We start from the raw sequence: 27,115 nt of genomic DNA on the forward strand, positions 1-27,115 counted from the left end.
GATGCAGTCGAATGCGAATGGTGAGGTGTCAAGGAAGCGGTGCGCGAACCTTGTTTCTCACGTCGCTCGCGGTACCTCCACTCTCGACTCTCATCGCCCGACCATGGCAACCACGATCGCTGCCGCCGCGGCATTGAACCCAACTCCAGCCAGCGTTCGGCCTTCGCGAGTCCGCCCGCAGCGCAGCGAGCGAGAAAAACGACGAGCCGCTCAAGCAAAGAAAGATTCGCTTCGACATGAGGACCCCGCCGCATCGATCGAGCAGGGTCAGCCGCCAGCAGAGGATCAACTCGATTGGCTACCCTTGGCTGACACTCAGGCAGCTCCCTGTCCCGTCGTGTTCTCGCTAGACTCTGCGTGAGTTTTTTCTTGCGATTTCGTCTTGCTGTGATCTGCACGAAACGCTGAGACCCATGTGGACCCTGAATCACTAGGTACTGCTTCGTTGCATCTGGGTCCCAGGTCAAAGTGTACGCGAGCGCGACGACCGAACTCTTGTCGACCCTCTCGAACCGCTCCTCGCCTTCGCTCCTGCGCGGCAAGGTCTCGGCGGTCCTCCTGCACCCTTCGAACCCTCGACAGCTCGTCGTCGGCTCGACAGACGGGATCGTCCGGGTATGGGACTACCTCGAGGGCAAGTTGTTGAGGACGCTCGACTGTCAGTCTCCCATCACGCACGCGACCGGCCACCCATCTCTACCCGACCAGCTCTTTGTCGCATTGGCAAACCCGACCCTCAAGAAGGACCAGGACGAGATCAACTCGGAGCACAAGGCGGAACCACAAGGCGAAACCCTCGCGGGAGTCTACATGATCTCGCTGCGACCCAAGCGCGCTCAACCTTCGACCGAGGATCGTGCCGCAATCGATCCTTCGACTCCGGCTGCCCCTTCTCGACGCATTCGACTCGCCCTCCCGAGGGTCGTTCGAGCACTGTCCCTCTCGGCCGACGGTTCCACTCTCATCTCGCTCAACCCTCACGCGATCAACATTTGCAGGACTTCTGCCTTGCAACAAGGCTTCACCCGTTCGATTCCGGTTTCGAACGAGAGTTTGACCACCCTCGCGTTTCACCCGACCGAGACGTACTTTGCGACGGGCAACACGCGGGGACAGATCCGACTGTGGTACAACGTGCTCGAGCGGTCCAACTCGACCGACGCGAAACAGGCCGCCCCGAGCACTTCGTTGCTCCACTGGCACGTTCACCCAATCTCGGCTCTCAGCTTTACCCCGAACGGAGCGTACCTGTTGTCGGGAGGACAGGAAGCCGTGATCGTCTTGTGGCAGTTGCACACGAACCACCAAGAATACGTCCCGAGGCTCGGAGCTCCGATTCAGACCCTCACGATCGTAGATGGCGGTCGACAAGGTGGAGAACAAATGGTCGCAGCTCGTTTGGCCGACGGCAGCGTCGTGTTTGTCGGTTCCCAGAGACTCAAGATCGAGAAGACCATCGCTGGACTCAAATCGGGTGTGTGCTCACGCCCGCTGTATTACCTAACGGAAAAGTTGACCCATCCGCGTTTCGTTTCTGGTTAGACTTTATCGCGGCTCCATCCTCGGCCAGCCGTTCAGGTCGCCCGATCCCACTCGCGGTTGATCCCGCAAGCGCGAACCTGGTGCTCCCCTCCGGCCACCCTTCGTCTCTCCAGTTCTACTCTCCCGCGAACGATTCCCAGGTGCTCGAGCTCGAGGTATCGCCTTCGAACCGTGTCTCTTCCGCAACGGACCGAGTCATCGAACCGACTCGGGTGGAACGCGTCGCGTTCTCGTCACCCGAAGCCGGACACGGTGGCTACTGGATGGCAACTGTAGACGAGTGGCAGAGCGGAGATTACCACGCAGTTCGTCAACTCAAGTTTTGGAGGAACAAGGGTGACAGTCAATCGTGAGACTTTCTTCCTTCGCCAGTAGATTCCCCTTATCGAGCTGAACAATTCTTGTACGAGCGCAGGTTCTCCCTCTCGACTCGTGTGGATCGACCCCACACTCGCTCTCTCACTTCCTTGTCGTTCTCGCCGTCTCCGGTACAACCGCTCCTCTTGACGACTTCGCTCGACGCTTCGATCAAGTTGTGGTCCTACTCGGCTTCCGCCTGGCACTGCCGCACTGCGCTCTCGCGTCGTGGCCAAGTTCCTCTCGCTTCCAGCTTCTCGAAAGATGGATCCATGTTTGCCGTCGCATTCGAAGGTTCAGTGGGAGTCTGGAGCACGGCGAAAGCTGAAGAAATCTGCACCTTCTCGAACCGTTCGGTCGGGAAGGCGAAGGAAGTCTTGTTCGCAGGTGAAGAAGGGACCGAAATTGTTCTAGTCGGAGAAGAGGGTACTGTTTGCTGGGACCTGTTGACGCTCGAAGGTGAGTGGATTCATTCTTTTTCTTCGCCGTTGCCTCGCGACGCGTTCAGCTCATCCCGAGTATGCGTACAATCAACTCTAGAAATTTTCTCGTCTTCGGTCGCTTACTCTGCGGTCGTCGTAACGCAATCACCTGCGAGTCTCCTCGGAGCCGAAACGAGCATTGCGACTTCACACACGGCGCTCAGTGCAGTTCCTCTTCCCGGATCAACTTCAAGTTCGAGTCACTCTCTCCCCTTCTCAATTTCGCAAGCGGTTTCGATCCCTTCCGCCTCGACTTCCGAATCACCTTCACTTGCCGTCATCGACGAACAATCTCGAATCGTTCTTGTCGGACCTCTTGCGAAATCTTCTGGTTCGATCGCACCTTCGAGACTCCCTCAAGCCGTTCAAGGTCACAATCGAATGTTTGACGAGATCTTTGGAGAACAAGATACGACTGCCACGATCACCTCGAACTCGGCAACCAAGAGTCTCAAAGGGAAAGAAAAGGTTAAACTTGAAGGTGGACTCGAGATTCTCGACACGCCGGCGCACTCGCTTCCACCCGTCAAAATGTTGTGGCGTTCCATGTTGCTCGCGGCGCCACCAGCTCCTGAACCAATCGAGGATACAAACGCGGTGGTTGGGATGGAGATTGAAGGAGGAGAGGAGATGGGTGCTGGAGACGAGGGAAATCAATTGGACATGCCAGAAATTCGGTACAACGACGTTTCTCCGGCTTCGATCGCCGACATTTTCAAGGCACGACTCAAGTTGGGTGCGTTTTCAATCTATTTCCAACTCATTGCGTCCTCGGGAAAGCAATCCCTCTGACACGTAAGATCTTTTTCCCAGGTCGCTCGTCGTAGAAAACGGAATGGTCCCGCATTTAACCCTGTTTGCAATTTCATGCATTGTCGTATCCTCGAGACGTTTGTCCTACTTGGTGTCAGCAATCGCGCTACCTGACGATTCAAACGTGTTGATCAGATGTTTCGGGAGAGAAAAAGTTTTCAGCGTTTTACTTCTGTAGTTTAGGCATACGCCAATGACCCACCCCGTCTGTTTGACGCTGAAGTTGTTTTGCTCGTTGATACGACGCAATCCTTTTCGAAAATGTTCACCTCGACGTGAAGTAGAGGAAAGAGACGACAGAGGGTTTCAATGACACAACAGCTTGTAATTTACCGTATTCCCGCTGAAGCAAATTGGTAACAGATTGTAAACTTGGGGCTTGTATTGTAGGTCGGGATCATACTCCATCATGCGGATTCGTATGCTGTCCGACGAAGGGGAGCAGGTGACGACTTAGAGAATTAGACATTCGCCACGGATCTCTGAAGTTGTGTATATGGTCAAATTCAGCACGACCAATATGAAGCCCCTATGGCTCAGTGGCAGAGCGTTCGCCTAGTAAGCGAAAGGTCCATAGTTCGATCCTGTGTGGGGGCAATTCTCTTTTTGCCCTTCTGTCCTTGAGGGAATCATTCTTTTTTCTCCAATCGCAATACAGAGCACGATCAGTTTTGGGCACGAGCTAGACACCCAAGCTGGTGCGTCAAGAACGCTACGTTACTGTATGTGGCAATACGTGTTCATCACAGCTCATGCATTCATCAGCGTTTGCCGACACGTAGTCATATCGCGCTATTCGATTCGAAACACTAAATAGTTATAGTAACCTTGACGTTCGACTACAACGCGGTGTGCGGACTGACGAGAGGACACAGCGTGTTGAAGCCATAGCTCCCTGACAGGATTACGAGACGTATGTTTTAGCAGATAGGCATATAGTGTATAATAAATATCAAATCGGATTCTTGGTAGTATAGTGGTTAGTATACACGCCTGTCACGCGTGTGACCCGGGTTCAATTCCCGGCCAGGAAGTTTTTTGTTTTGGAGGTTAGTGCTTTCCTATAGTCGAGGGGTTGGCGCTTACGGTTCCTCCGATTGCAGACGACATGGGTGGCCTGAGTATTCTTTTTGCTGGGTTTTGCAGTAACGATGTCTTCCTAGACCTTTGCGGCTTGCCATCATCCCAAGACGTGTCGCGACGAGAGAAGGTAGTACTGCAACGAACTTGACTTCGAATACACCGCGGTTTAAGAGTCTGAGCTATCTCAAGAGTCTGAGTTATCTCTTTTGTAGCAGAATGTCGCAATGGAAGGTCAAGCTTGCGGTCGCGGAAAGTTTTTTTGCTTTCGAAACGAGCGTATTTCTTCCGAGTATCGCGTTGAACGGCGACAAGCCTCAGTGAACCTGGCGATGATAGCAAGCTCTTCGAATCCAGAGCACCTACCTGAAGATACCAGGTCTCTCTGGCAAACGGACCGGGCAGAGGGGTTTGCCCAGACGCACGAACCTCAGCAACCACCCTCCCGGAGCCGGATTCTAGGACAATATGCCCATCTCTAAAGAAATGAAATCTCATGCCCAGCTTGCTAGCAGACCACAAGATCTGTTGTGATGCACGGCACGTCGTCCGAGCTGCAGCAAACGATCGCGAAACCAAGGGGATGTCATCGTGACGTTTGTAGCTAGCAATGAGATCGCAAGTTCCGGTGCGGAGCGAGACTCGCCATTGTACCGGCGAGTGATTACAATTAGCAAAAGCCTGGACTATCGAGTCGAGCGGAATCTACAGAATGATGACTTTTGCAATTGGCTATGCTTGGTAATACGAGACTTTAATCCAAACTAGGCTTGCTCGTCTTGGAAGTCGAGCGTCGTACAAGCTGCGTAAGTCAGATATCGTCAGCGATTTCGACGGCAGCCCTGAACGAGCAAAAGTACACACCTTGCGTGGCTTGTGGGTCACTCGGGCCTTTCCGAGTGCCATTTTTTCGAGAACCTTGAACTCGTTCTTGCCTCCAGCACGACACAAAGAGTGGAACTGGCTGTTGGGATCCTTGATCAACGCAGCAGGCGAATCGAACTCGAGAAGTCGACCCTTGTCGAGCTGCGACGGTTCACGATGGGAATCAGCGATCGGTTGGAATTATGGATACTGGCGATCACTCACGACCATGACCTTGTCAAAGTCGACGATAGTTCGAAGACGATCTGCGAGTGATGCGGTTAAGCGGCCGTCAGATCGAGTTCACAATCAAAAAGCCTGGATGGTACTCACGGGCGATGACGAGTAGAGTGGAATCCGAGAATTCGCTGCGGATCGTTTGAGTCTGCAGATCGAGTCCGGTCAGCGGATATGCTAGTAGAGGCGCTAGAGTGCCGGTACAGCTCACAATGAGCTCGTCGGTCTCGAGATCAGTCGAAGCAGTCGCCTCGTCGAGCAGAAGAATGCGCGAAGATCTCAACAGTGCACGAGCCATACAGACTAGTTGACGTTGACCCGTGGAAAAGTTCGAGCCCTAATCAGAATAGAAGCGTCAGCGGTGTCGGCGAATCGCGTGGGCAGACGACCGGACTGACTCCTTCAGCCACCTCTGCATCGAGGTTCCAGAAGACGGAACGATTTGCTCCAGCTTCCTGGTCATCCGGTCGCTCCGACTCTTTGATCAAGTGCACCCGGCGAAGAGCCTCGAAGATTTCGGAGTCTTCATGCTCGCCAAAGATATCGAGGGTCGATCTCAGAGTACCAGACATGATGACTAGCAAAAATCAGCAGGGAGGTCAGTTCGAGAGCTTTCTGTTGCGAAACCTCTAGAGAAACCCTACCTGGATCTTGCGGTACGATCGTAAGCCGACTGCGCAAGTCTAGCAAACCGATCTTTGAAATGTCCAGTCCGTCGATATGGATCGATCCCGAGCTGGCTTCGACGAAGCGGAAGAAGGAAGATGCGAGCGTCGATTTTCCACATCCCGTAGCGCCAACGAGACCGATTCGCTCTCCCTTCTTGATCGTGAAGGAGAGATCGTGAAGGACGTCGGGAAGCTCGGGCGCGTAGCGAATGTGCAGGTTCTTGACGACGATCTCACCTTGGGGCCAGTGAGCCGGAGGCCGAGGCTCGATAATTTCGGGTGCCTGCGTTTGGTTCAACACCGTCAAAATTTGTCGAGTGCGAGACAATGTGAAGGGGTGAAATGTTACCTCTTGCTCGATGAGCGAGTACTCTCGAATGCGCTCGACGGCGACCAGAGACAATTCGAGTTGTGTGTAGCGGCGAACGAGGAAGAGGAGATCGTTGCTGTCATGCCAACAAAATGTTCGATGAGTACGACAGGATAGAAGTTTTCAAGGCGTGAGACGAGCCTGACCTGATGTTGAGCGCAAAGGTCAAGCAGAAACCGGCGGCTGCGGCGTCAATCTTGCCATCGGCTTGAATCAGGACATACCTGCAAAGGTATCGAGGGCAAGTCAGTTTGCAGACTAAGGGAGAAACGAAACGATCTTCCAACTCACGCTGTCAAGGCTACCACTACCGCGCTGAGCAAGGTGAACCTGACTGAGAGCCAACGATTCGTTCCCCACAAGTACGAGTAGTACGTGATATTGTTCGACGCCTTTTCGAGCATCAAGGAGAGGAACCTCGACGAGGCTCCGAACGAGCGGATGACAGCGACTCCCGAGATCGCTTCGCCGTAAATACTGAAGAGGGGAGATTTCGAGATCGAGTCGAGCCTGCGGAATTCGCGCGCCGAAGTCGAGAACAAACGAGCATCGCGATAGTACAGGACCGAGAGGAGGACGAAACCAATCAAGAACGCGGGTGCCGCCGCAGTGACGACCGCGAGCGTAGTGAGGACTCCGAGGCCATAGATGAGCGTTCGACCAAAGTTGTCCGGCAAGTTCGAGTCGATACCTGTTCAACTCGACAAATCGAGCAAATCAGCGCTGCGAGTCAGACGAGTTACGTTATCGTTGACTGGACTCACCTTCAAGGTCCTTGGCGAAACGGTTCTGGATACGACCGAGAGCCTGGGAGAGCAAAATAAATGAGCATGTCAGACAGTTTCTGACTGGAGTATAACTGCTTGCGAGGCTGACCTGTGTATCGAAGAAGCGAAGGGGAGCACGCAAGATCGAATGCAGGAGCATTTTGTGCAAGCGAACACTCGATCGGAGAGTTCCCATGTACAGGATGAACCACTGGAATACTTCGACCACAACTGCGGCAATCGACAAGGCTGCGTAGATGACGAGGTAGTATGTGACCGAGTGAGGCCCTTCAGTTCCACCAGCTACCGTCGAAAAAATCGTGTGAAAGGTTCAGTTGCGTTTCGGGTGTGAATTGCTCGTTAAAAGAAAGCCAGCAACGTACAGTTTCTCGCCCATTGTCCCAACCAGTAGGTTTGCGCGACTTCGGATACTTTTGCGCCCCCAAAAATGAGCGCGAATGTGAACCAGAACAGTCCTCCACCCATGCAACCCATGTAGAGTTTCCACACGGCGCCCGAGACTCGACCAACCGCACGCCCTTCGTCTTCGATGAGCTTGCGTGCCTTTTTGATTTTGGGAGGTTGGGTTGCCTCGTCGCCCTCGATCTTGCCTTCGCGGGCGATATCATCCTCGTCATCATCCGTTTCGGATTCAGCTTCACTCGCCGACGAGACGTCCGTTGAAGAGACGGGAGTTGCCGCATCGATCAAAGCCGAAAGAGACTTGTTGCGAGGAGGCGCATTCTCGTTCACTTTTTTCGGGGTCGATTTGTCTGTTGCGACCGGCTTCGATTTCGAGGTAGGTTCGTCTTTGTCTTTGTCATCTGGATCAGCGATCGTGTTGAGGTTCTCCGACTTGAGGAATTCCGAGGCGCTGCCGACGAACGCAGTTCGTCCATTCTCAAGCGAGACCTAGCCCATCAATCGAATCTCAGCCTCCCAGAAACGGCATCTAGATAAGCTAAGGAGAAAGTTACGATGTAAGCCGCACCGGGAGCGGTGAGCTGAACTTGGTGAGAGACTAGGATGACGGTGCGTCCTTTCAAGAGCGGGCCTTTGAGACAATTCTCGTAAATGTGCGCAGCGGTGTGTGCATCGACAGCAGAGAGGATGTCATCGAATAGAAGCGTCGAAGCTCGACTGTACACCGCGCGAGCGAGCGAAATCCTCGCCTTCTGTCCTCCAGACAGATTGATACCCTGGTTCACAAAGACAGTCTCTGTCAGCGAATCACGAGATCGAAGCAAGAATCGCAAGATCTCACTTTTTCACCAATCTCGGTCGCGTCGCCATCTTCGAGGATATTGAGGTCGCTAACGAGACTGCATGCTTTGAGGACAGCTTGATACCTCTCTTCGCGACAAGGGAGGCCGAACAAGATGTTGTCCTTGACCGTCGCGTTCTGCAACCACGCTTGTTGAGGCACAAAAGCGGTTTGGTTCACAGCGATCCAGTTGGATTCGTTGAGGTATTTGTCCCACTCGAGCGAAGGGAGTGCGATCGCTCCTGGTGAAGAACGAGGGCAAGTGACCGAACCCGATACGACATCGACTTCGCCGAGTAGCGCTGTAACACGAGAAAACAATTTGCGTTAGAAGATCCATGCAGGGAAAAGCTCGAGTGGGAGCTGACAAACCTAGGAGCATGAGAGTCTTGCCGGAACCGAGTCGACCACAGATCAGAGAGAGCTCTCCCGTCGGGAATTCGATGTTAATGTCTTGCAACTCGAAGCTCTTGGGCGCGAGAACGCTTGCAGGGCGTGAAGTCGTTCCATTTCCATTCGAAGCACCAACCTGTCCTTCAGGAACAGTGCTATCACCGGCTTCATTGCGAGGCCACGTGACGGTTGCATCTTTGAAGGAGACGTCGACTTGTTCGATGACAGGAGTCTCGGTGAGAACCGTATCAAGCCCGTCTGTGGAAGTTGGAGTTTCGACCTCGGGTTCTCCCAAATATTTCTCGATTCGTCGAAGCGAGACGAGACATTGCAAAGCGTTGACGAGAACTTCGGGAATGATGTTGAGTGCGAATCGAAGTCTGTCGTCACCGAAAACCAGATTAGCTTGACGGTCAAGGAGAAAGGAGAAAAATCGATCGTCCACTGACTCGTTCCAAACCGCAAGACTTGCGAACGCGACCGAAGGCGTGAGAGTCTTGCCCATCAGGAGAGGCGAGGTGTATGCCCAGAACGAAACGAGGATGCACAGAATTGGCGAGATGGACCAGATCGCCTGGAAAGACACCTCGAGGATGAAGTTCCAACGTAACTGAGCTAGTTCCGCGTCACCTGATCAAAATCGACGAGAAAATCATGAGCTTTGATGAACTCGCGATATGCGAACCATTCAGGGAGACGGCACTAACGGGCTTTGAGGATTTTTTCCTCGAACGGTTTCTCAATCGCCATGTACTTGAGCATGCGGATGGATGACAAGACTTCCTGCATGAGCCCAACTCGACGATCTCGAGTGCTCATCTGTGTCGGAACCTCAGAAACTCGGTCAACACCAGGACTTTATAAGAGCCCGATGGATGCAGGGAACTCGTAGTACGTACCAGTTTGTCCTGCGTAGTGGCGAATCCTTTCGAGGTCCAGTGATTCAACGGCAAGAAGAGCACAGCAATCGAGATACCGATGAGCGAAGCATATCCGAGCAGAGAATAAAGGAAAACTGTGCAGCGAAGAAAAACGATGAGCTACCGAAGAGCGAGCCCGGACCACCAAGACTCACTTGTTCCAATGACGAGTTCCGAAGGAGCATCGATGAGCGTGAAACACCATACGGCAAACTCGGCGACTCTGTTCGCGAGAGGGAGTATCAACGCATTCAGTCTCGGTTCGATTTCGGATTGCAGATACGGAACGAATGTCGATTGCTCACCGGTCAACATCGATCGAGAACAATGCGAGAATGCTCGTCTTGCTGCCAAACCCTCTCTCGGGATCCTCGTCGTCTTCCTCACCCGCCTTCGAGCCGTCTGACGACGATGTATCGTTGCCTTCGACTTCGGAAGACTTGTCAGAAGCATTCGAGACTCCAGACACGTCTTTGCGTTTGAGAGTCTTGTCAAACACGAGCGTGTTGAGTTGTACTCGGATGCGACCCGACAGCATCGAGTTGGATACGAACCACAACTGCGCGAGCAAGTCGGAGTCAGGTTCAACCGAGGGACGTCCAGAGAGAGTGTGTGTATACTCACTTGTCCAGCGACGAGAGCTTCAATAGCAGAGCTGGCTAGCAATCCAGCGCAAAAGAGGTAACCCCATGCGCGCGTGGTGTACTCGGTATCGGGATCTTCAGGAATCTTGACTTGTTCCCGCAATTCGAGAAAGTGGACGATACGCTGAAGGAAGAAGGCGGGCAGGTAGTACAGGACCGAGTTGACGCATGCGAGTGCAGTCTCTGCGCACGGTGCTCGCAAATTTTTGGCCACATGAGTTGGTCTGTCCTCTCTTACCGCCTGTACGTCAGAGGCGACTCACGGATGATGAACAGGCGTTTGTTGACAATGAGGACCCTCCACAGCAATCGATTGACACCTCGAGGTGCTTGATCCATCAACTTGGCGCTGCCCTTGATCCGTTCCCACAGGTTCACGGCACGGTCGTTTGCACTGAGAATCGGGAGGTACTTTTCGTCGAGGCTTTCCTCCTTTTGCGCCGCGACGAGTCCCGAAGCGAGTACGGGGGACAGCCATCCGAAGAAGAGGAAAGAGAGGGGAGAGCACGAGGTGATCAGGGACACGGGTTTGCGCGTTTTCGAATGCACGAGTGGGGCACACCGCGGGGTCGTTCCCGCGAGGGCAAACGCCACGAGCTGGAACACGGTCGAGATGATCAGGAGGATGAGCGACGGGACGTAAAGGTATTTGGGCAGCAACGTCGAAGGCAAAAGTGACAGATGCGTCGATTGTGGGAGGAGAATGCGAAGAAGCGTAACCGCGAGCGAGGTTCCGGTCAGGGCAGTGAGAGTGACAGTGTAAGCCCAGTGTCGGTCGATCGAGGTGTAACTGTTGGAAAGCGGGAACGAGAGTAGTGCGAGCGTCGACGTGAACGACTGTTACGAGATCGCGAGTCAGCTCTTTGTACGCGCAGACAAGCCGGAACCAAGTAGCGGTGTGTCGCGACAAACGGGTGAGACGGATGAGAACGCACCCAGAATACGATTTCTGCCGCTCGCTCGACCGCTCGTCGCCATGCAAAGTCGTCCACGACCGAGAGTTCCCATCCGAGCCTGAAGAGGGTTACTGCGAGCACGATTCCGTTCGCAGCGAGGGTTGCGAGCTTCCTCGCTCTCAGTTTCGGGTAGAACTTGTCGGGCTCGGATTCCTCGTCGCGTTCGATCAACAAGGGACCACCGCTGTTTGAAGTGGTCGAGAGTTGTATCGGCGGTCCTTTGGGGCGAGTTGCGACGAGGTACACTGCCGCGATCGCTTCGAGGCCGACGAGAGCGAGCTGCGGTGCGATCGAAGCCGCTCGAGGCGGGGCTTGCAGCCGCTGCAGGGCAAACACGAGCATGTGTTTTGACGCCTGGGGAGCTTTAGGCGAGAGTTCAAGTCGAGACAAGTGATCACTTCGCGGAATCGTTTACATGTACCGCATGGCGTAACTCGTCCGAGTCAGGGTGTTTCTCCTTTTCTTTCCGACTCGATTATTTTAGACTCGTGCATCGCCCTGACAGTGCAACCATAGACCTGGCTCTCTCGCGCACAAAGAAGCTTGTCCGGAGTCATGAAATAATTGATCTTGTGTTTCCGGATCCGAGCGATCTGATCCCAGCACGTCGACTCGACCCGTCTCGACCGCCCGGGGGACACAACCTCGCTCCCATTACAGACGAAGATTGGACGCTGGAGGTCGCACGCGTGTCGGGACGTACCTTGCTCGTGTGAACCCGAGTGTTGATTGACTTGCGGCTACGGGCAACTACCCTCATGGAAGACGCGTCAGTACCCGCCTGGAACGCGCAATCATACGACTTGGTGTAAGCTGACGGGTATGCCAGGTCCAGCAGTACGTTCGCGTCGCCCGAAGCGGCTCTCGCGCATTACCGCACTTTGTGCGCGTCGTTCCAGTCTCAGCTCTCGGCCGCCGAAGACGACATCAAAGACTTTACCGAGAGTAGCAAGGAACTTCAGAATGAACTCGAGGACGAGCTCGTGCGCATGGACAAGGCCGAGAAAGGCATGCGCATCGAACTCGAATCCGTGCAGCATGACCGCGAAGAGTGGAAGGTGCAGCCCACATCTTCACGCCCCTACTTGTACGAGAGATAAGGACTGACCAGGTCACTTGTCGTAACCCCGCAGTCGAAATACACGCACGCGCTGAGAGATCACACGACGACAATCACTCACATGCAACGCGAACTCGAATCCCTGCGCACTTCGGAAAACAAGTTGCGAGGACGGATACGTGACATGGAACTCGACAATGACGATCTCGAGAAGAGCGAGCGAGAGAAAGTATCGAGTTTGCAGGACCTCGAAAACCGTTACAACAAAAGCCTCGAGCGGATCGCGCTGCTCGAGGAAGAGCTCGTCACAAAGGCACAGCTCGAGGAGGAAGTCCAACGGCTCAAAGACCAGCTGAGAGGTGACTTCTGATGCGCTTAGACCCCTCTCTCGAGAACGCAGCTGATCCCGGTCAATTTGCAGATCTCAATGAAGAACTCGCCGTGGTTCGTTCGTCCGTGTTGCCTGCACCGGAAGCTCCCTCGCGACCTCTCACTCCTCCTGGAGTCGCGACGTTACCACCGGCTCGACCTGTCGAACTCGACCGCACCCCGGGACCTACCAATCGCAGCCACACCCGCTCGAGCTCGAGCGACAGCCTACTCTCGCCTGCCTCGACTGCTGATTCGCCCCTATCGAACGGAGATGCCCATCCGAATCCGCTCAACGGCTCGACCTTGCCGGCGTCTCCTTCCGTGCGAGCATCTCTCAGTCGCCCGCGAGCTCCGATCACGCCTGGAAGCATACCGCGCTCGACGACACTGTCGAGATCAACCCGCATGTCTCAGCTCGGCTCGATGCTGCCCCAATCGCCCTCGACTACGGCATTCCCGCGTTCGCGATCTCCCGTCAAGACTCCTCAACCCGCTAGACGCACAGATGCCATGTTGCGCGACATGCAACTCATGACTTCTCGAGTGAAGCAAATCACGCAGAGGCTCGACTCGAGACGAAATCTCGTCATGGCAGGAAGCGCGATCCCCCGAGCTTCGATGAGCCCGACTTCAACGTCGGGACTCGCGAGAAGTACGACTCGAAGCAACCTCGCACGCAGCACGAGACCGACGTCTCGATTGGGTCACCATTCGACCACCTCGTCATCCTCGGATGGCGTTTCTTCAATTCGTCCACCCTCGCGTTCGTCCTTGCGGTCTTCGATTCACGGTCCTCGATCTTCGATTCCAGCTCCGGCGATTCCTCCGCTACCGACGAGTCGACCTCACTCTCGAATGTCCAACTTGTCGGCCACTTCGTCTACGCACGGATCGTCTTGTTCGAGGCCCGTCACTCCGAGTGGGATTCCTGCGCGAAGTACGACGCCGACGACTGGGTTGAGACAGTCTTCGAGAGCGCCATGGAACGCGGGTTTGGGCAAGAGTGTCAATGGGACTGGGATTGAAGGCGAACGACGTCGAGTGGTCAGTAGTTCGACATACGGTCCACGCAGTGACAGTCTCAGTCGAACGATCGGACCGGGCACTAGCGTTTCGAGTCCGTCAGGACGAGCATCGGTTGATTTAGGAGCGACAGTTCGAAGACCTCCGGCGTTGGCCAATGGGAAAGATGTCGATGCGATCAAAGCGAGAAGAGTCAGTGGTGCGGCTGGATTGGCAAGGAGTGTCATGAGTCGCAGAGTGTCACAATCTCGACCTCCCTTGCCGGACGGTGCTTGAGGAAGATGGGTTTTTTCGTGTTACGCTAGTTGGATATACCCCCCTGTGTCTTATGTCGATACCTCGTCGTCGCCATCCATGCAATAATGTTTCTCGGCAAGTCACCCTTTGCTCTCTTCGGAACTTGTCCGTGCAACTGCAGTATATAGCAAGCGACAACCGTGCGCACACTTTCATATTGCCACACTGTTTTGCGTCAGTCCGAGTACAGTACAGTAATGCTTCGTCACGAATGGTCTGGTTCTTCGGACATGACCAGCTCGAACTCCAGCTTTTCGGTTTTTCCCTCCTACTCCAGGCTCGGGACCCCCACAGTGGCGTCGGACGTCTTCTTTCCAGAGTCGCGACTTCTTGTATCGGGACCTCGAGGCAGGGATTGATTGATCCGCGATACGTACGCGAGGCCGGTCCGGCGGAAGTCATCCGTCTGGAGAAGTGGCCCAAGTGGGCTCGAGAGTGGCAAGGGCGGTCAGTTGCGGACGGACCTCGACGGGAATCCGACTATCTTTGCATCTTATCCGACGCTAAAAAAAGTTCAGAACACGCGGAGTGCCGGGGTTTCAAACCTCCATCCCGCGTGGGCGCGCGCGGGGTTCGGGAAAGGTTGGCCAGGCCCGGAGTTTTTTTTCCCGTTTTTTCTCGCGTTACCCTCGGCTAAAGGGCCTTGTCCTTCGAAACGACTTGGGACGCGACCATACCACACGACTAGAAGAAAAGGATGTCTGGCAGGGCCTCACTCGCGTCGACTCCTCACTCGGACGACAAACTCGACCTCGAGAAGCAACCGAGCTCGACTGCTGAAGGGCAATCTCCGGCAACAGTTCATGGAGCAGGAATCGGCAATGTCGTCGAGGGAGAGGTGGTTGCGGGGACGGGACCGTTCGCCAAGATCAACCGGTTGTCTGAGAAACTAGGACTCGAGACGAGGAGTGTCGAACGCGTGCCGGAAGACCAGCGGGATCATCACGTGAGTTGCCTCCATGCCTCTCTTCGACCAATGTACGACTTGACCGCTGATGCAATGCACCTCGCTGTCGAATCGACGCACAGTTGAGCCTGTTCAGCATCATCTGGCGACAGGTGTGCTTCCCTCGATTGGTCCCGCGTGTGCTGAACGCTCGCGGCTGACCGCCTTGCGCGAACCTCTTCAGATGTTCTTCTGGTTCTCAGTCAACTTGTCGTTCTCGTGTCTCGGTACTGGATTCCTTGGATCGCTCGTGAGTTTCACGCGGTGAACCGCGCGGTGACGGCCCGAGTTTACACTGACCGCTCGTTGGCCAACATTCAGTACTTCACGCTCGACTTTCCGACCTCGATGGCCGTCATCTGGCTCGGAACTGCTCTCGGATGTACTGTTTCGGCTACGACTGCGATCCTCGGACCGAAATACGGACTTCGAACGATGGTTCTTTCGCGATTTGCGGGAGGGTTCATCGGTACCGGAATCTTCTCGTTGTTGAACGCTGTCACGCAGATCGCCTACGCCGTCACTGCCGCACTTGCCGCCGCTCAAGCGCTCCGAGCAATCAACCACGGTCTGACTCTGACCGTCGGAGTCGTCGTCTCGACCGTCATCACCCTCGTCGTGTGTCTCGGTGGCTACCGAATCTTGCACTACTGGGAACGGTACGCGTGGATGGTGTGCTTCACGATCTACATCATCATCCTAGGATTGGGACGCAAAGGAGATTACGATGTGCACAAGTTGACCGAAACGATGGACACTGGCCGAGCACTCACGGGAGATGTCCTCTCGTTCCTCGGGTAAGTTTCTCTCCGCACTGAGAATGGTCACGTACCGGTGCTGACCAGATTCTGGAACTGCGCAGAATCATGTTTTCGGTCGGCAGCGGATGGACCTCGATTGCCGCGGATTACAACATGACTCTCCCCGCCAACACTCCTGCTGTCCCCATCTGGATCGCCACTTACTTTGGCACCTGGCTCCCAATCGCGTTCACCTGCTCCCTCTCTGCGACTTTTGCGGCGTTCACAAAGGCGAGTTACGCGACCGCGTTCGAGGAGGAATCCCTCGGTGGAGTTGTCGGAGAGATTCTCAAGCCTGCTGGAGGTTTCGGCAAATTCTTGCTCGTCATCTTGTGCCTGTCGGTCACTTCGGCCAATGTTGCCAACAGTACGCCTTTCCTCTTGTTCTCCGTCGTTTGCTGCCTCGATGCTGACACATAGTTTGTTCCTAGCCTACTCTGGCGCGCTCTGCCTTCAATCTCTGCACCCGATCTTGATGAAGGTTCCCCGAATCTTCTTTGTCATCATGTACGTTCCGCCAGCTCGCATTTTCGGGTTTTCCGAGGTGCATGCTCATACGAGTTTTCCCCCCTTGTAGCTTTACCGCGATCTACCTTGTGCTTGCGATTGTCGGCAAAGACAACTACTCTCGAATCCTCGGTGATTTCGCCGCGATCTGTGCGTTTAGTTCTACACTCACTACTTGCGCCGAGCTGACTGTGCGTTTACTCCTCGTATACAGTGGCCTACTACACTGCGTTCGTTCCAATCCCTTGAATCGATATGCCACAAGGGCCATGTACTAATGGATTTGCTCTCGATGTACAGATTCTTCTCGTGCATCCTGTTCCTTGAAGTGTTCTGGTTCCGACGCAAGAACGGTCGCCTCGGTCCGATCAACGCCGACCACTATGCAGACTACAGCAAACTCGCACCCGTAAGGCCTTTCTCACACATGCGAGGGTTGGACTCGAATAGCTAGAAACTAATCAGTCCCTTTGGTCGGTAGGGATGGGCTTGTCTTGGTGCAATCTTGTGCTCGATCGGTATCGTCGTGCCATCCATGGCCGAAAGCTACTACACCGGTCCGATCGCCCTCGCGGTCACCCAACCTGATTCGAACTATGGAGGCGACCTCGGTGAGTTGATGAAGGTCTTTTGGGACAAAACGGATAGAAGCTGACTTTTCTTCCGTTTCGCGGGGGATGATGTATCTAGGTTTCGAGCTCTGCTATGCGGTCGCTGCGATCACTTATCCGATCTTCCGTACTCTCGAGATTCGTTACTTTGGTCGCTAAGGTTCCCGACACCTTTGTTGAACCCCGTGCTTTACCGGAACTACTCTTGTAACTCTGTCCCGTCCCACCACTCGTTCCTTCCCTTGTTTTTGTTTGTGTGTGACTTGTACCGGTGGATGTAAGGTATCAATCTCTGTCGCCCCTCGGCATCGTTCCCAAGTGTTTTGTTTGTACTTTGTTCACGAGCCAAAAACTGCAAAAAGGTCTCGATTCATTGCAATTTTCGCTCTGCAGGACTTCCCTGCTCACGCGCAGTGACATGATAGCAGATGCCTTGTTGTGCAACTGGATTTTGCGTCTGGAGTGGTGTTCCGGAAAAATGATCACTTGCCTTACTGCGCGCGCGCGCGTACTTCGGGTTCAACCTTCTCACGCACCTTTCAAGTTCAGCAAAGACCGACTACGATGGATTCCGAATCATTCTACATCATCACGCTGTTTCAACAAGGTTAGTCTAGCAGCATCAACCCCCGCTGGGGTGAACCCCGATTGTCGGATGGATGATCAAAGGCAAACCAGACAATCGATCCGCGAGCCTCTGAGGGACGTCTACCACCATGATGTGGTTATCTGTGGATGACGGGATCATGCACAGGCGCGGTTTCCCGCTCGGATTGTGGGAGTAGAGGGAACGATGATTCAGACGTGTCCCGACTGAACGCGCTCACGACTATGCGCCAAGGTGGTACAGCTCTCAAACGAGGGAACTAGACTGTCGTACTCGACACTCAGAACAGGAACACGCTACTTGGAAAGCTCAGGCAGAACTGATCACCTTTGCCCCGCTTCTCTTGGGGTTTCGTGTTGCAGGTTCCTACCGATCCGCCATCTCGGCATTCAACGAACTCGCTTCTCCTTCCCCGCTGTTGTCTTTGTACGCCGCACGCGCTCACCTCGCCTTGTCCCCACCTGCAATCTCTGCCGCGCAACAACTCGTGTCGACTCTGCCTCCGAGTCTCGACAGTCGCGCCGTCTCGGCCCTCGCGACGTACCTCTCTGGATCGACTGAAGAGGCAGTGGGAGACCTCGAAGAATTGTTGGCCGAACTAGGAGAACAAGGGTTGGAAGAACAAGACGAAGGTCGATTCGTGCGAGGGGTCGTGGGCACCGTGTGGATCCTTGAAGGAGCAGATCGACGAGAGGAAGGGATCGAAGTATTGAGAGAAGCGGTCGAATTGGGTAAAGATCAAGAATGGTGAGCTCTTCTTCTGTCTCATTATTTTCGACTATACACAACTCACACAATCTCTTTCTCAGTCTCGCGATCCTTTCGCATTTGTACATTTCGCTACACCTCGCACCGTTGTCTTTGTCCCTCCTGCAGTCGGGTACCGTCACGTCGTTCACGTCCGATTCCCTCCTGTCTCAATTGCTCAACGCGCGTACGAACCTCGCCATCGGTCCTCGAGCCAAGTACCAGGACGCGTACTATGTGTTTGAAGAGATCAAAGGGATGCAAGGAGGTCGAGGCGAAGGAGTGTTGGCAGGGGTGACGGTCGCACAATCGACCCTGGGTCGATGGGAAGAAGCACTCGAAGCGGTACGAGAAGCGCTCGAAATGGTAAATAAACTACCTTTTTTTCTTCTCTTCGAATGACTTGCGAAACTGATACGATATCCAAATATTGTAGAACCCTCATCATCCGACAAGTTTGGCTAATTCGGCAGCACTCATGTTGCATTCGGGTAAACCTGCTGCTTCAGCACAAGAACCCATCTCGTACGTACATCTCTCTCTCTCCTTGTACGGAATTCACGCACTGAGGATTGAAGTTGAGCGAATAAACAGGCAATTGAGATTGGTTGAACCGAATCACCCGTTCCTGGTCGACCTTGCGGACAAAGAGCGATTGTTTGATGAAGCCGCGAGTCGGTTCAGCGTGCAAGCTTCCGCTTGAATTGCCGCAAAGGTGTTTCTCGAATGATCAGAATTGTGCTGGTTCCGAATGTCGTATTAGATTTTGGGAATGTGACCAGAAGTCTTTTTTCCCTATTTTTCCTGGATGTAGACGATTCGATGAGAGTGTTCGCGATTTTCAACCCCAAACGCGCGAGTTGGTTGCAACTTGATCTCGGGTCGTCATTTTTCTCATACGACGCCCTCTCGACCGCGTTTTTGCGAGTGAACGATGCCTCCAAAAGCGACGCCAGCAGTCGCCGAGATCGACGTGAGACCGTACCTCGAACACGCGTCCAAGAAGGCGAGGGAAGATGAGATTGGTGATGGACCCGAAGGCAACTGGGAAGTCGCAGTGAGTCCGGCTCTCTTTCTTGGCAACTGTCTGCATGGGGGAACAAGATCGTCCTGAGATCTGGAGGACGGAAAACCGAGTCGAGGGGAATGGTTTACGGGAACTCGTCCAAAGAGAGATCGCATACGAGCCGAGTTCCTGTCATCCTCCTCGAGCAACCCCCTTGGGAGGAAGACTCGTGCATGGTCTCGTTTCAGCTCTTCCCCCTCGAGATTACTCCCTCGCTCGAACGACTCGTGTAGCGAGCACCGCAAGTTGGTTCACTCGTCCAAACCTCGTTTCATTCCTTTCCTTTCTTCCTCTTGCCGACTCGGCTCTATCCACTCGCACCCCGTCCTCCCCTCTCCGAGCCACCTGCCGAATCGATTCCTCTTTCCATACCGCGGGGAGACCAGGATCGAAGGTGCAACCAACTCGACGAGGGCAACAGGCGCACGTTCATATGGGCAGAGACGCGGGAGAAACTGCAGTCGACACGCGTCGAGGTCTTCCGTGTTTGGTTCCAGAGGGGTTCACGCGTCGCAACTGGCTTTCCATCGGGGTTTGATCACCCCCACTGCCGGTGCACGTGCACCTTTGCTTGCAACCAAGAGAAGGAACGCGTCTCGAGACCATGTTTCACTGACCCCCAAGATGGCCATTCAATCTGTGATACAGTATGTGTACGCCTTTATTGACCGGTTCACAGACCTGCGCAAAGTCGAGTACAGTTCGACCATCAAATCTGTTACCGACCTTGAACTTGCCCTCGTCGAATCTTCCCCTCCGTCCAAAGTACCTCGTCGAGCGACCCTCAGTGCCGCAACGAGGAACAGCGCGAGCGAATTCAACGGGAACGGGAATGGCAATGGCAATGGGCAAGGACATCACAGTTCTGCATCGTCTCTCAGTTCTCTCTCGGATGATGAGGATGCCACTCCCATCCCAATCACGCCGATGCCCGCGAACCCTACGATCTCAGCAATCCCACCGGTCCTCACTCCCGATACCCCGATTCCACCTCGTTCCGAACTACTCGTCACGATCGTCGAAACGTTCAAACAGAACCTAGTCGGGGTCCCCGAGATGAACGATTACCATGGCAAGAAGACGTGGTTGACGTGGTTGATCAACTTTGTTGGCAAACGGTTGAGTGACAAGTTCAGTGGAGGGTTTCGATGGGAGTCCAACTTGTTGAGAACTCGAGGGTTGAAACCGGGTCAAGAAGAAGACAAAATGTTTTGGTCCCTTCGATGGGAAGACAAGGTAAAAATTTTTTGTGCTTAGTTCAATCGAGCTAATACAGGGTTTCTTACGTAAATCTCCTTTTCGCCAGATTCACTTGTTTCGTCAATTGGTCGATTATCAACTGTGCATGTCACCACCTGTGCGAGACAAGATTCAACAGGGTTACGACCTGTGAGTGGACTTCAGATCTCCCCCAATGCATGTAGGTCTGAAGATAGTGCTGAGAAATCAAACTGACAGTCGAGGAGCCAACAGTGGACATCAACGTAACGCGCTTCGATCCCCGTACACGAACCCCCTCATTGTCGAATCGCTCGGTACGACGCTCACGAATCGACAAATCTTCCACCTCGACGATTCACCGAGATTGTACTCGGCCACTGCGATCCCTTCGAAATCGACTCAAACGGTACCCCCGGTCCACTCGAATTGGGCAACGATGAGTACTACGAGTGCAGGGTACAAAGCGTTCTTGCTCAGTTTGCCAGAACCCGTCGTCGGGTTGGGACAGAAGAAACCGAAAGGAGGCAAAGGGTCGAAAGACGATGTCAAACGAGAGGAACGGGTCATTCGAAGCAAATTGCAGAAAGGGTTGGTCAAACTCGCTCAGTTTGAAGAGGTGAGAGAGCTTTTTCTCACTTTCCCACACACCGAAGGGTCTTATTCTCTCGAGAGAAAAAGCTGAACCCACTTTTCAGGCTCTCGCTGAGATCGAGACCAAGGAACGTCGAGTTGCAGCACGTCGAGCGGAATCAGACGCACGCATGGCTCGCAACTTGTCTCGCACGCACCCAGGAACGAGTACCCGTTCGACACGACAGAAACCTAGAACTGTCACGTACGTCAATGACGGCATCGGGGAAGACGACGAAATCGATCAACTCGAAGATGATGACGATGACGATGATCACGAACAAGAGGACGAAGATGAGGACGAAGATTTAGCCAAGATGGGAAGAGGCAAGAGACGCAAGATTGCCACGAATCATGCGCAGCATGGAGAAGACGATTGGGACACTTCCAGCGTTGCGAGTGGATCGAACTCGAGACGTCAGAGTCACAGGGGACCGGTCATCCCGGGCGAGAGGAGGAGTAGTCGAGTTCAGAGTCGATTGAAGGCGGAAGACGGGTCTCAGAGTGGACACGCTGACGAGATTGATGAACTCGCCGAAGACGAACCCGATGCGACAGAGCAGCGGGACGGGGACATGAAAGTCGAACTCTCGACAGATCTAGTCGACGAGAATAAACAGGATGACCAACCCGAATCGAACGGTCAAGAGCAAATTGAGAATGGCGACAGCACCGAGGACAAGCCGGAAGATACTATGCAAGTTTGAAACCCCTCTCCCACTCCTTCCTTCAGCGACGAAGAACCACCAATAGATGTTTTGCTGTTGCTTTCTTTCTCGATCTTGTCCACTTGTCTACTTGTGTCTCTCTCAAGGAACCAAACATGTTGTACCTACCTTTCACGTTTTCGGAAAAACGAGATTTCGAAAAGAGAGACAAAAGGGAGAAACAGGAGCAAACAATCGTGGTCGGCACAATGCCACAAACCGCTCCTTCAGAAATCATCTTGATCTGGATCGGTTTCTTCCTCCCAATCCACTCCATCTGCCAACATCCGTTCCGTCTCTTCTTCAAGTTTGTCGAGCCCGGTGATTCGTTCGAGGTGTTTCGCATCTTGACACACTTGTCGTACCAGGTTGAACCCATCTTGACGAAACGCTTCAAGGATCTTTGTAAAAAAAAGATTTCAACCCATCAATCAGTTGAGCTTGTCATACCTAGAACGCAAGAAAAAAGCTTCTCACTGATTCGGAACAACCCGTGCAACGATCATAAGCTTGTCCTGTAATCTTGAGGTTGTTGAACCCGGACAAGAACCCTCTGATCTGGTGAGGTACTTCTCCCAGTACCGATTTCGGTTCAGACGACGAAGACACAGTTCCAGGTTCTTTCGTTTTCGTACTAGGTTGAGGTACATCCGAAGGAGCATGAATCCTTTTTTTTTCGAGATATGGTCAAAAGAAGACTTGGTTAGAGAATTTCTCGAACGCAAATGATAGGGGGGATACTTACCCGAGAGGATGTTGCAAGATTGAAACCATGAGTTCAACCGCAGTAGCACTCGCGATCGCTGCCAATCCAGGTCTCGTGACTGTGCACATTTGATCAAGAGTTCGATCCGACAAGCTCTATACCACCTCCAGGGGGTCAGCCTACTAATGCTCCGAAATCGCGAGACGAGAAAGGGAAGCTCACGTCCATTGGCGCGACCACGTCGTTACAGTAGTAACATCCGAGCTTGCCCCGATATGGAGTACTCCTCGTAATCGTAGGTTCAACGGGTTGTTGGGTTGTCGAGGAAGCAGTAGTACCATGACGCATGACGAGAAACGTGTCGAATCCCAAAGCGACGTTCATGACCAACTGTTGTTACCCGTGTTATTCCTCTCTTAAAATTTTCCCCGCCCTTTCGGTAGATGACATTGGATTTGAACGAACCTTGCCTTTGATCGCACCTAGGAGGGTAGGTAACCATCTCGATTCTCTCGAATCCATCCCGAGATACACGACATCATGTTGTTCGATCAATTCGACCAGAGTTTCGAAATCCTGCTCGACTGTTTCGAGAGATTGGGGAGGGATCGGATGACCTGGCATGGGGATTGAAAGGGAAATTCCAGTTGCATCCTTTTTTTTTTGAAAGGCCAAGAAGTCAGAATTTTTACCTTGCAACGAATGAAGAAAGAAGGAAAGGGATGAAAACTGACGATTCCAGGATAGATACGTTTGAGGGATTCAGCGGCTGCTTGTGCTTTAGGTAACCCACCTTTGAGACTGTCTTTGAATTCGAACAAAGGCTGTCGAACTGGATTCGAGAACGATACGGTTGAAGAGTCCAACAAGGTAATTCTTTTGACTCCCCAAGCCTAGACAGCAATCTTCACGAGTTAACCCCGGTCAAAAAAGAACAGAAAGAAAGAGGGAGAGCGTACCATCAGTACTCTCGAGATGTAACATCCAAGTGTCCCTGCTCCCAGTACCAAACATTTCGTTTGTTTGATACGTTCGAGGTCCAATTCAGGCAAGATCCTCCACCTCATCAACTGCAAGTTCAACTCGACCGCCTGATCTGCCAATTTGAGCGGGTCCATGAGGGGGGACAGATCTGACAGTCGAGGACCTAGGTTCCCTTGAGGGTTCTTCTCCCATCCTACGACGTTTGGCATCGTCGACGACGCGGCAGGGACAGGAGCAGCTTTGAGTTGGATTTCGGTTTCGAGGATTGACGATTCGCGTACGACGACGAGCCGGACGGATGCAAGTGAGAGGGCAGCTGTGGTTGGGGATAGCGAGAGGTACGAGAGAACGTTTCGTAGGGTCCACCCGGGTGCTGTAGGGTGTGATGAAGGGTCCAAGTAGACGAGAGTACGCTGTTTTTGAATAGGACATTCGTCAGTTTGGGCCAGTCGCAGTTCGAAGAATGGAGAAGAGGTGGCTTACCGAAGAAGGGGGTACGTTTGCCCAGAACGTAGTCACCTCTGCAAGTGCAGCATACTCGAGCTTTCGAGGGTGTTCCGAAGTAGGTCGAGCGAGCGCAATCCCCGAGTCGAGAGCCTGGAACGGTTGCTTTAGCTTGTGGTACCCAGACCTCAAGGGGGAGACTCTTTGCTCACCAGGTCAATCAGGTGTTCGCAAGGCTTCCAGGGCGATGTTGTACCCCAGCCTGGTTTCTGCACGAGCGCAGGGAAACAGGCCCAGTAATAATACTTGTACTTTTTCAAATCGGCAAAAGTGACGACGAGGAACGAGTTGAGGGATGCGAGGCTCGGATGAGCATCGTGCGAGTTGATCTGATTCCAAGCCTGGGGAAGGAAAGCGTCAGCGAGAGGAGACGAGTTGAGAAAATCGTTTGCGTCTCTCTCGCTCACGTCGAGTGCGGTTTCGTGTGCGAGTTTGGCCTTGTCACACTGTTTGAACTCTTCGATCGTATTAAAGTTGATCAAAGTCCCCTTGAGTCTGACGCGGTCACTGCTGAGTGGGTGTTGCCCCACTTGAACCGAGTCTCGAGGTCTATCGAAACTGTCTCCATCCAGTTCGAGTCCACTCGAGATCCCGACGAGTTCGTTTGCATGCTGTCGATCTCGAACTTGCTTCGACTTGGCGTAGTGCCCTGTGATTGGGACGGGTGCTTGCGACAGTTTCAGTTGGTGCAACTTGAGGGCCGTCAACGCGTGCCAGAACGTAGGGTGGATCGAAGTCGAAAGTGGTAGGAATTGGAGAGTCTCGCTCGACATGTCGAGATGCAGGTCAAACTGAAGCGGTCTGGGAGAGTGTCAACCCGCGCGCAAAACCGATTCCAATTCCACCTGTAGCGCTCCTACCTTGTGACATTCTAGAGTCTAGAGATGGACTCGCCTCGACAGAGTGGGTCTCCTGTACCTGCGCGCGACGAGTTGCTCGACTATGGTCCTCCCCACACGCTCCCGCTGCCGTCCGGCGTGTACTCGCTCTCCCACCTGATTGACAAGGTGGACAACGGGACGATCCCGAAAGGTCCCTTTGAGGCATCTGATCTCCGCAAGCGCTGGCAACTGCACGTCGAGCAACAGCGAACCAAATCGAACCCAACTACCGCCCTCAGCAACCTCTCTCTCGAAGAATCGAGCGCAGTCATCGACGACGACGATGATGATGATGTCCCGCCGGGCAATTTGGACGACGAGTTCATCGTGCCCTTCTTTGTTGCCACTCCCGAATACCTCCCGCCGGGACCCGCACCCACGACGAGTCATGACCCCGCACGACGACGTTCCTCTTCAACTCGCTCTGGATCGTTCACCCCAATGACTCCAATCCCTTCTCTACGACCTTCGTCCCCTACTCCTTCCGCTTCTCACGCTCAAATCAGTCATGACCGAGTTGCGAAAACTGCTGGTCCCGCTCAACCGATCGGGTTCTTGAGACCTCCAATCGTACTCGCTCTGCTCGAAGACAATCAGAAACTAGTCGATATGAACTTGGAACCCGTGTGGAAGTTCCTTCCAAACGTCTCATTCAAGAAGACTTTGGAACGACGTCCTTCGTATGGTTCGAGACCTGGTTCACGCCGACATTCGATCAAATCGTTGTCTTCTTCGTCGAAACCAAACCTCGAACGTTCAAACAGCAACAACAGTCTCTCGTACGACGAACCTCGAGATTCAACTGCAACTTTCACTTCTGAATCAATCGAGTTTTCCGACATTCAATCGAAACTACGTTCACTAGGAGATCGAGGAGGTACTCTTCCTACCGAGTATGGAGTGTGGGCAGTTGGGTTCGAAGATTGGATCAATGATGCGCCAGGCGCGTTCGAACTCAGGAACGAACATCTCGATCGCATCACTCGCGGATGGAGAATGTCGAAACAATTCACCGATCAATTGTCAGGGTGGAGGGAAGAGAAATACAACATCTATGGACCGATCGAACGTTTGTCACGGGATGACAACCCGTTGCCAGGTAGCAACGTTGCGTTCAAGTTGGAACGTGCGGCATGTTCGTTGTTTGGAGTGACGACGTTTGGAGTACACTGTACAGGTTCGACACCAACATTCTCTCTTGGGCTTGAACAACCTTTTCTTTGGAGAAACCTGACGATTTTTTTCTTTCTTCGGCGAGGAAAGCCTATGTCAAAGGGGATGAACCAGGTTCCGAGATCAAGATTTGGGTTCCACGTCGATCAGCCACGAAAGCAACTTGGCCTTCGTACCTCGACAACACGTGTGCAGGGGGGATCACTGCCGGAGATTTACCTCGACAATCCATGTTGCGAGAATTCATCGAAGAAGCTTCCCTATCACCGACTCTCGTTTCACCTCGACTCGTTCAAACTGGAGTCGTCACGTACGTGTATCGACAAACTTTGGGTTGGTTGCAACCTGAAGTACAATACGTCTATGAATTGAAACTTCCCGGAAATGACGAACGATTCAAACCTACTACGAACCCACAAGATGGTGAAGTCGAAAGTTTCGAATTGATCGGATTGGGAAAAGTCGTCGAATTGTTGCTCGAGGGTCAATTCAAACCCAATTGCGCTCTGCAAGTGTCTCTCACTCTCTCTCTTTCTTCCATTCGCGTCCGTGAATGTGCGTTAATCCTTTTGTGGTTTTTCAAAACTATAACAGGGTCTTGATCGATTTCTTCATCAAACATGGGTTGTTGACAGCCGAGAACGATGTCAGGTTCCTAGAGATCAATTCCAGGATTCATCGAGAATTGGGTCTACCTGGACCCGCTTGAGAAAAAACCCAAATCATCCCCCTTTTTTTTGGTAGTATTGTTGATTTGCGAAATAGTTTGGAAAGTGCAATAGATGTTTCTAAACAATGCGGATTTCTGTAACTTGTTTGCGGGCTTGACTGACTGACGAGTCGTCAGAATCTCGTACAATGTGGCAGATTCAAAAAATGACATAGAGCGAGCTCGAGGGATTTGATCACAAAAAAC

At 53.3% G+C, this 27,115-nt stretch overlaps 8 protein-coding genes across 8 annotated transcripts; 6 read left to right on the top strand and 2 right to left on the bottom strand.

Moving 5' to 3' along the window:
• Positions 1 to 103: 103 nt before the first annotated feature.
• NAN1 (Nan1p) lies at positions 104 to 3,173 on the top strand (the record flags this gene model as incomplete). The annotated part of the gene is made up of 5 exons (XM_076681329.1): positions 104 to 357; positions 435 to 1,474; positions 1,543 to 1,891; positions 1,958 to 2,358; positions 2,440 to 3,173. The coding sequence occupies 5 exons, from the start codon at positions 104 to 106 to the stop codon at positions 3,171 to 3,173; spliced, it is 2,778 nt and encodes a 925-aa protein (XP_076531535.1).
• A 1,855-nt stretch (positions 3,174 to 5,028) lies between these two features.
• JCM15063_005316 (uncharacterized protein) lies at positions 5,029 to 11,699 on the bottom strand (the record flags this gene model as incomplete). Its single annotated transcript, XM_076681330.1, has 24 exons — positions 5,029 to 5,076; positions 5,139 to 5,300; positions 5,364 to 5,404; positions 5,472 to 5,523; positions 5,587 to 5,712; positions 5,774 to 5,952; positions 6,020 to 6,326; positions 6,393 to 6,489; positions 6,560 to 6,637; positions 6,705 to 7,104; positions 7,178 to 7,220; positions 7,290 to 7,483; positions 7,564 to 8,092; positions 8,158 to 8,379; positions 8,445 to 8,746; positions 8,817 to 9,217; positions 9,287 to 9,467; positions 9,545 to 9,656; positions 9,737 to 9,852; positions 9,913 to 9,980; positions 10,063 to 10,316; positions 10,382 to 10,584; positions 10,665 to 11,238; positions 11,337 to 11,699. The coding sequence occupies 24 exons, from the start codon at positions 11,697 to 11,699 to the stop codon at positions 5,029 to 5,031; spliced, it is 5,052 nt and encodes a 1,683-aa protein (XP_076531536.1).
• Positions 11,700 to 12,115: 416 nt separating this feature from the next.
• JCM15063_005317 (uncharacterized protein) lies at positions 12,116 to 14,088 on the top strand (the record flags this gene model as incomplete). The annotated part of the gene is made up of 4 exons (XM_076681331.1): positions 12,116 to 12,126; positions 12,187 to 12,415; positions 12,491 to 12,776; positions 12,839 to 14,088. 4 exons carry the CDS (start codon positions 12,116 to 12,118, stop codon positions 14,086 to 14,088), a joined length of 1,776 nt encoding a protein of 591 aa, XP_076531537.1.
• A 718-nt stretch (positions 14,089 to 14,806) lies between these two features.
• JCM15063_005318 (purine-cytosine permease family protein) lies at positions 14,807 to 17,132 on the top strand (the record flags this gene model as incomplete). The annotated part of the gene is made up of 10 exons (XM_076681332.1): positions 14,807 to 15,055; positions 15,240 to 15,305; positions 15,377 to 15,852; positions 15,918 to 16,222; positions 16,287 to 16,362; positions 16,433 to 16,512; positions 16,577 to 16,592; positions 16,663 to 16,771; positions 16,844 to 16,973; positions 17,053 to 17,132. The coding sequence occupies 10 exons, from the start codon at positions 14,807 to 14,809 to the stop codon at positions 17,130 to 17,132; spliced, it is 1,587 nt and encodes a 528-aa protein (XP_076531538.1).
• A 405-nt stretch (positions 17,133 to 17,537) lies between these two features.
• On the top strand, positions 17,538 to 19,030 carry JCM15063_005319 (uncharacterized protein; the record flags this gene model as incomplete). The annotated part of the gene is made up of 5 exons (XM_076681333.1): positions 17,538 to 17,580; positions 17,943 to 18,327; positions 18,390 to 18,693; positions 18,764 to 18,852; positions 18,922 to 19,030. The coding sequence occupies 5 exons, from the start codon at positions 17,538 to 17,540 to the stop codon at positions 19,028 to 19,030; spliced, it is 930 nt and encodes a 309-aa protein (XP_076531539.1).
• A 231-nt stretch (positions 19,031 to 19,261) lies between these two features.
• On the top strand, positions 19,262 to 21,951 carry JCM15063_005320 (uncharacterized protein; the record flags this gene model as incomplete). The annotated part of the gene is made up of 5 exons (XM_076681334.1): positions 19,262 to 19,384; positions 20,042 to 20,629; positions 20,700 to 20,782; positions 20,867 to 21,230; positions 21,310 to 21,951. The coding sequence occupies 5 exons, from the start codon at positions 19,262 to 19,264 to the stop codon at positions 21,949 to 21,951; spliced, it is 1,800 nt and encodes a 599-aa protein (XP_076531540.1).
• A 227-nt stretch (positions 21,952 to 22,178) lies between these two features.
• Positions 22,179 to 24,918, bottom strand: ATG7 (Atg7p; the record flags this gene model as incomplete). Its single annotated transcript, XM_076681335.1, has 10 exons — positions 22,179 to 22,352; positions 22,429 to 22,618; positions 22,697 to 22,812; positions 22,880 to 23,047; positions 23,123 to 23,311; positions 23,392 to 23,550; positions 23,617 to 24,054; positions 24,125 to 24,238; positions 24,298 to 24,486; positions 24,553 to 24,918. 10 exons carry the CDS (start codon positions 24,916 to 24,918, stop codon positions 22,179 to 22,181), a joined length of 2,103 nt encoding a protein of 700 aa, XP_076531541.1.
• A 111-nt stretch (positions 24,919 to 25,029) lies between these two features.
• Positions 25,030 to 26,908, top strand: JCM15063_005322 (uncharacterized protein; the record flags this gene model as incomplete). The annotated part of the gene is made up of 3 exons (XM_076681336.1): positions 25,030 to 26,203; positions 26,290 to 26,707; positions 26,794 to 26,908. The coding sequence occupies 3 exons, from the start codon at positions 25,030 to 25,032 to the stop codon at positions 26,906 to 26,908; spliced, it is 1,707 nt and encodes a 568-aa protein (XP_076531542.1).
• Between the last annotated feature and the right edge of the window lie 207 nt (positions 26,909 to 27,115).

This window comes from Sporobolomyces koalae (assembly GCF_050403365.1).
Source record: "Sporobolomyces koalae JCM15063 DNA, S_koalae_JCM15063T_v1_ctg65, whole genome shotgun sequence".
In the NCBI taxonomy this organism is placed as follows: Eukaryota; Fungi; Basidiomycota; class Microbotryomycetes; order Sporidiobolales; family Sporidiobolaceae; genus Sporobolomyces; species Sporobolomyces koalae.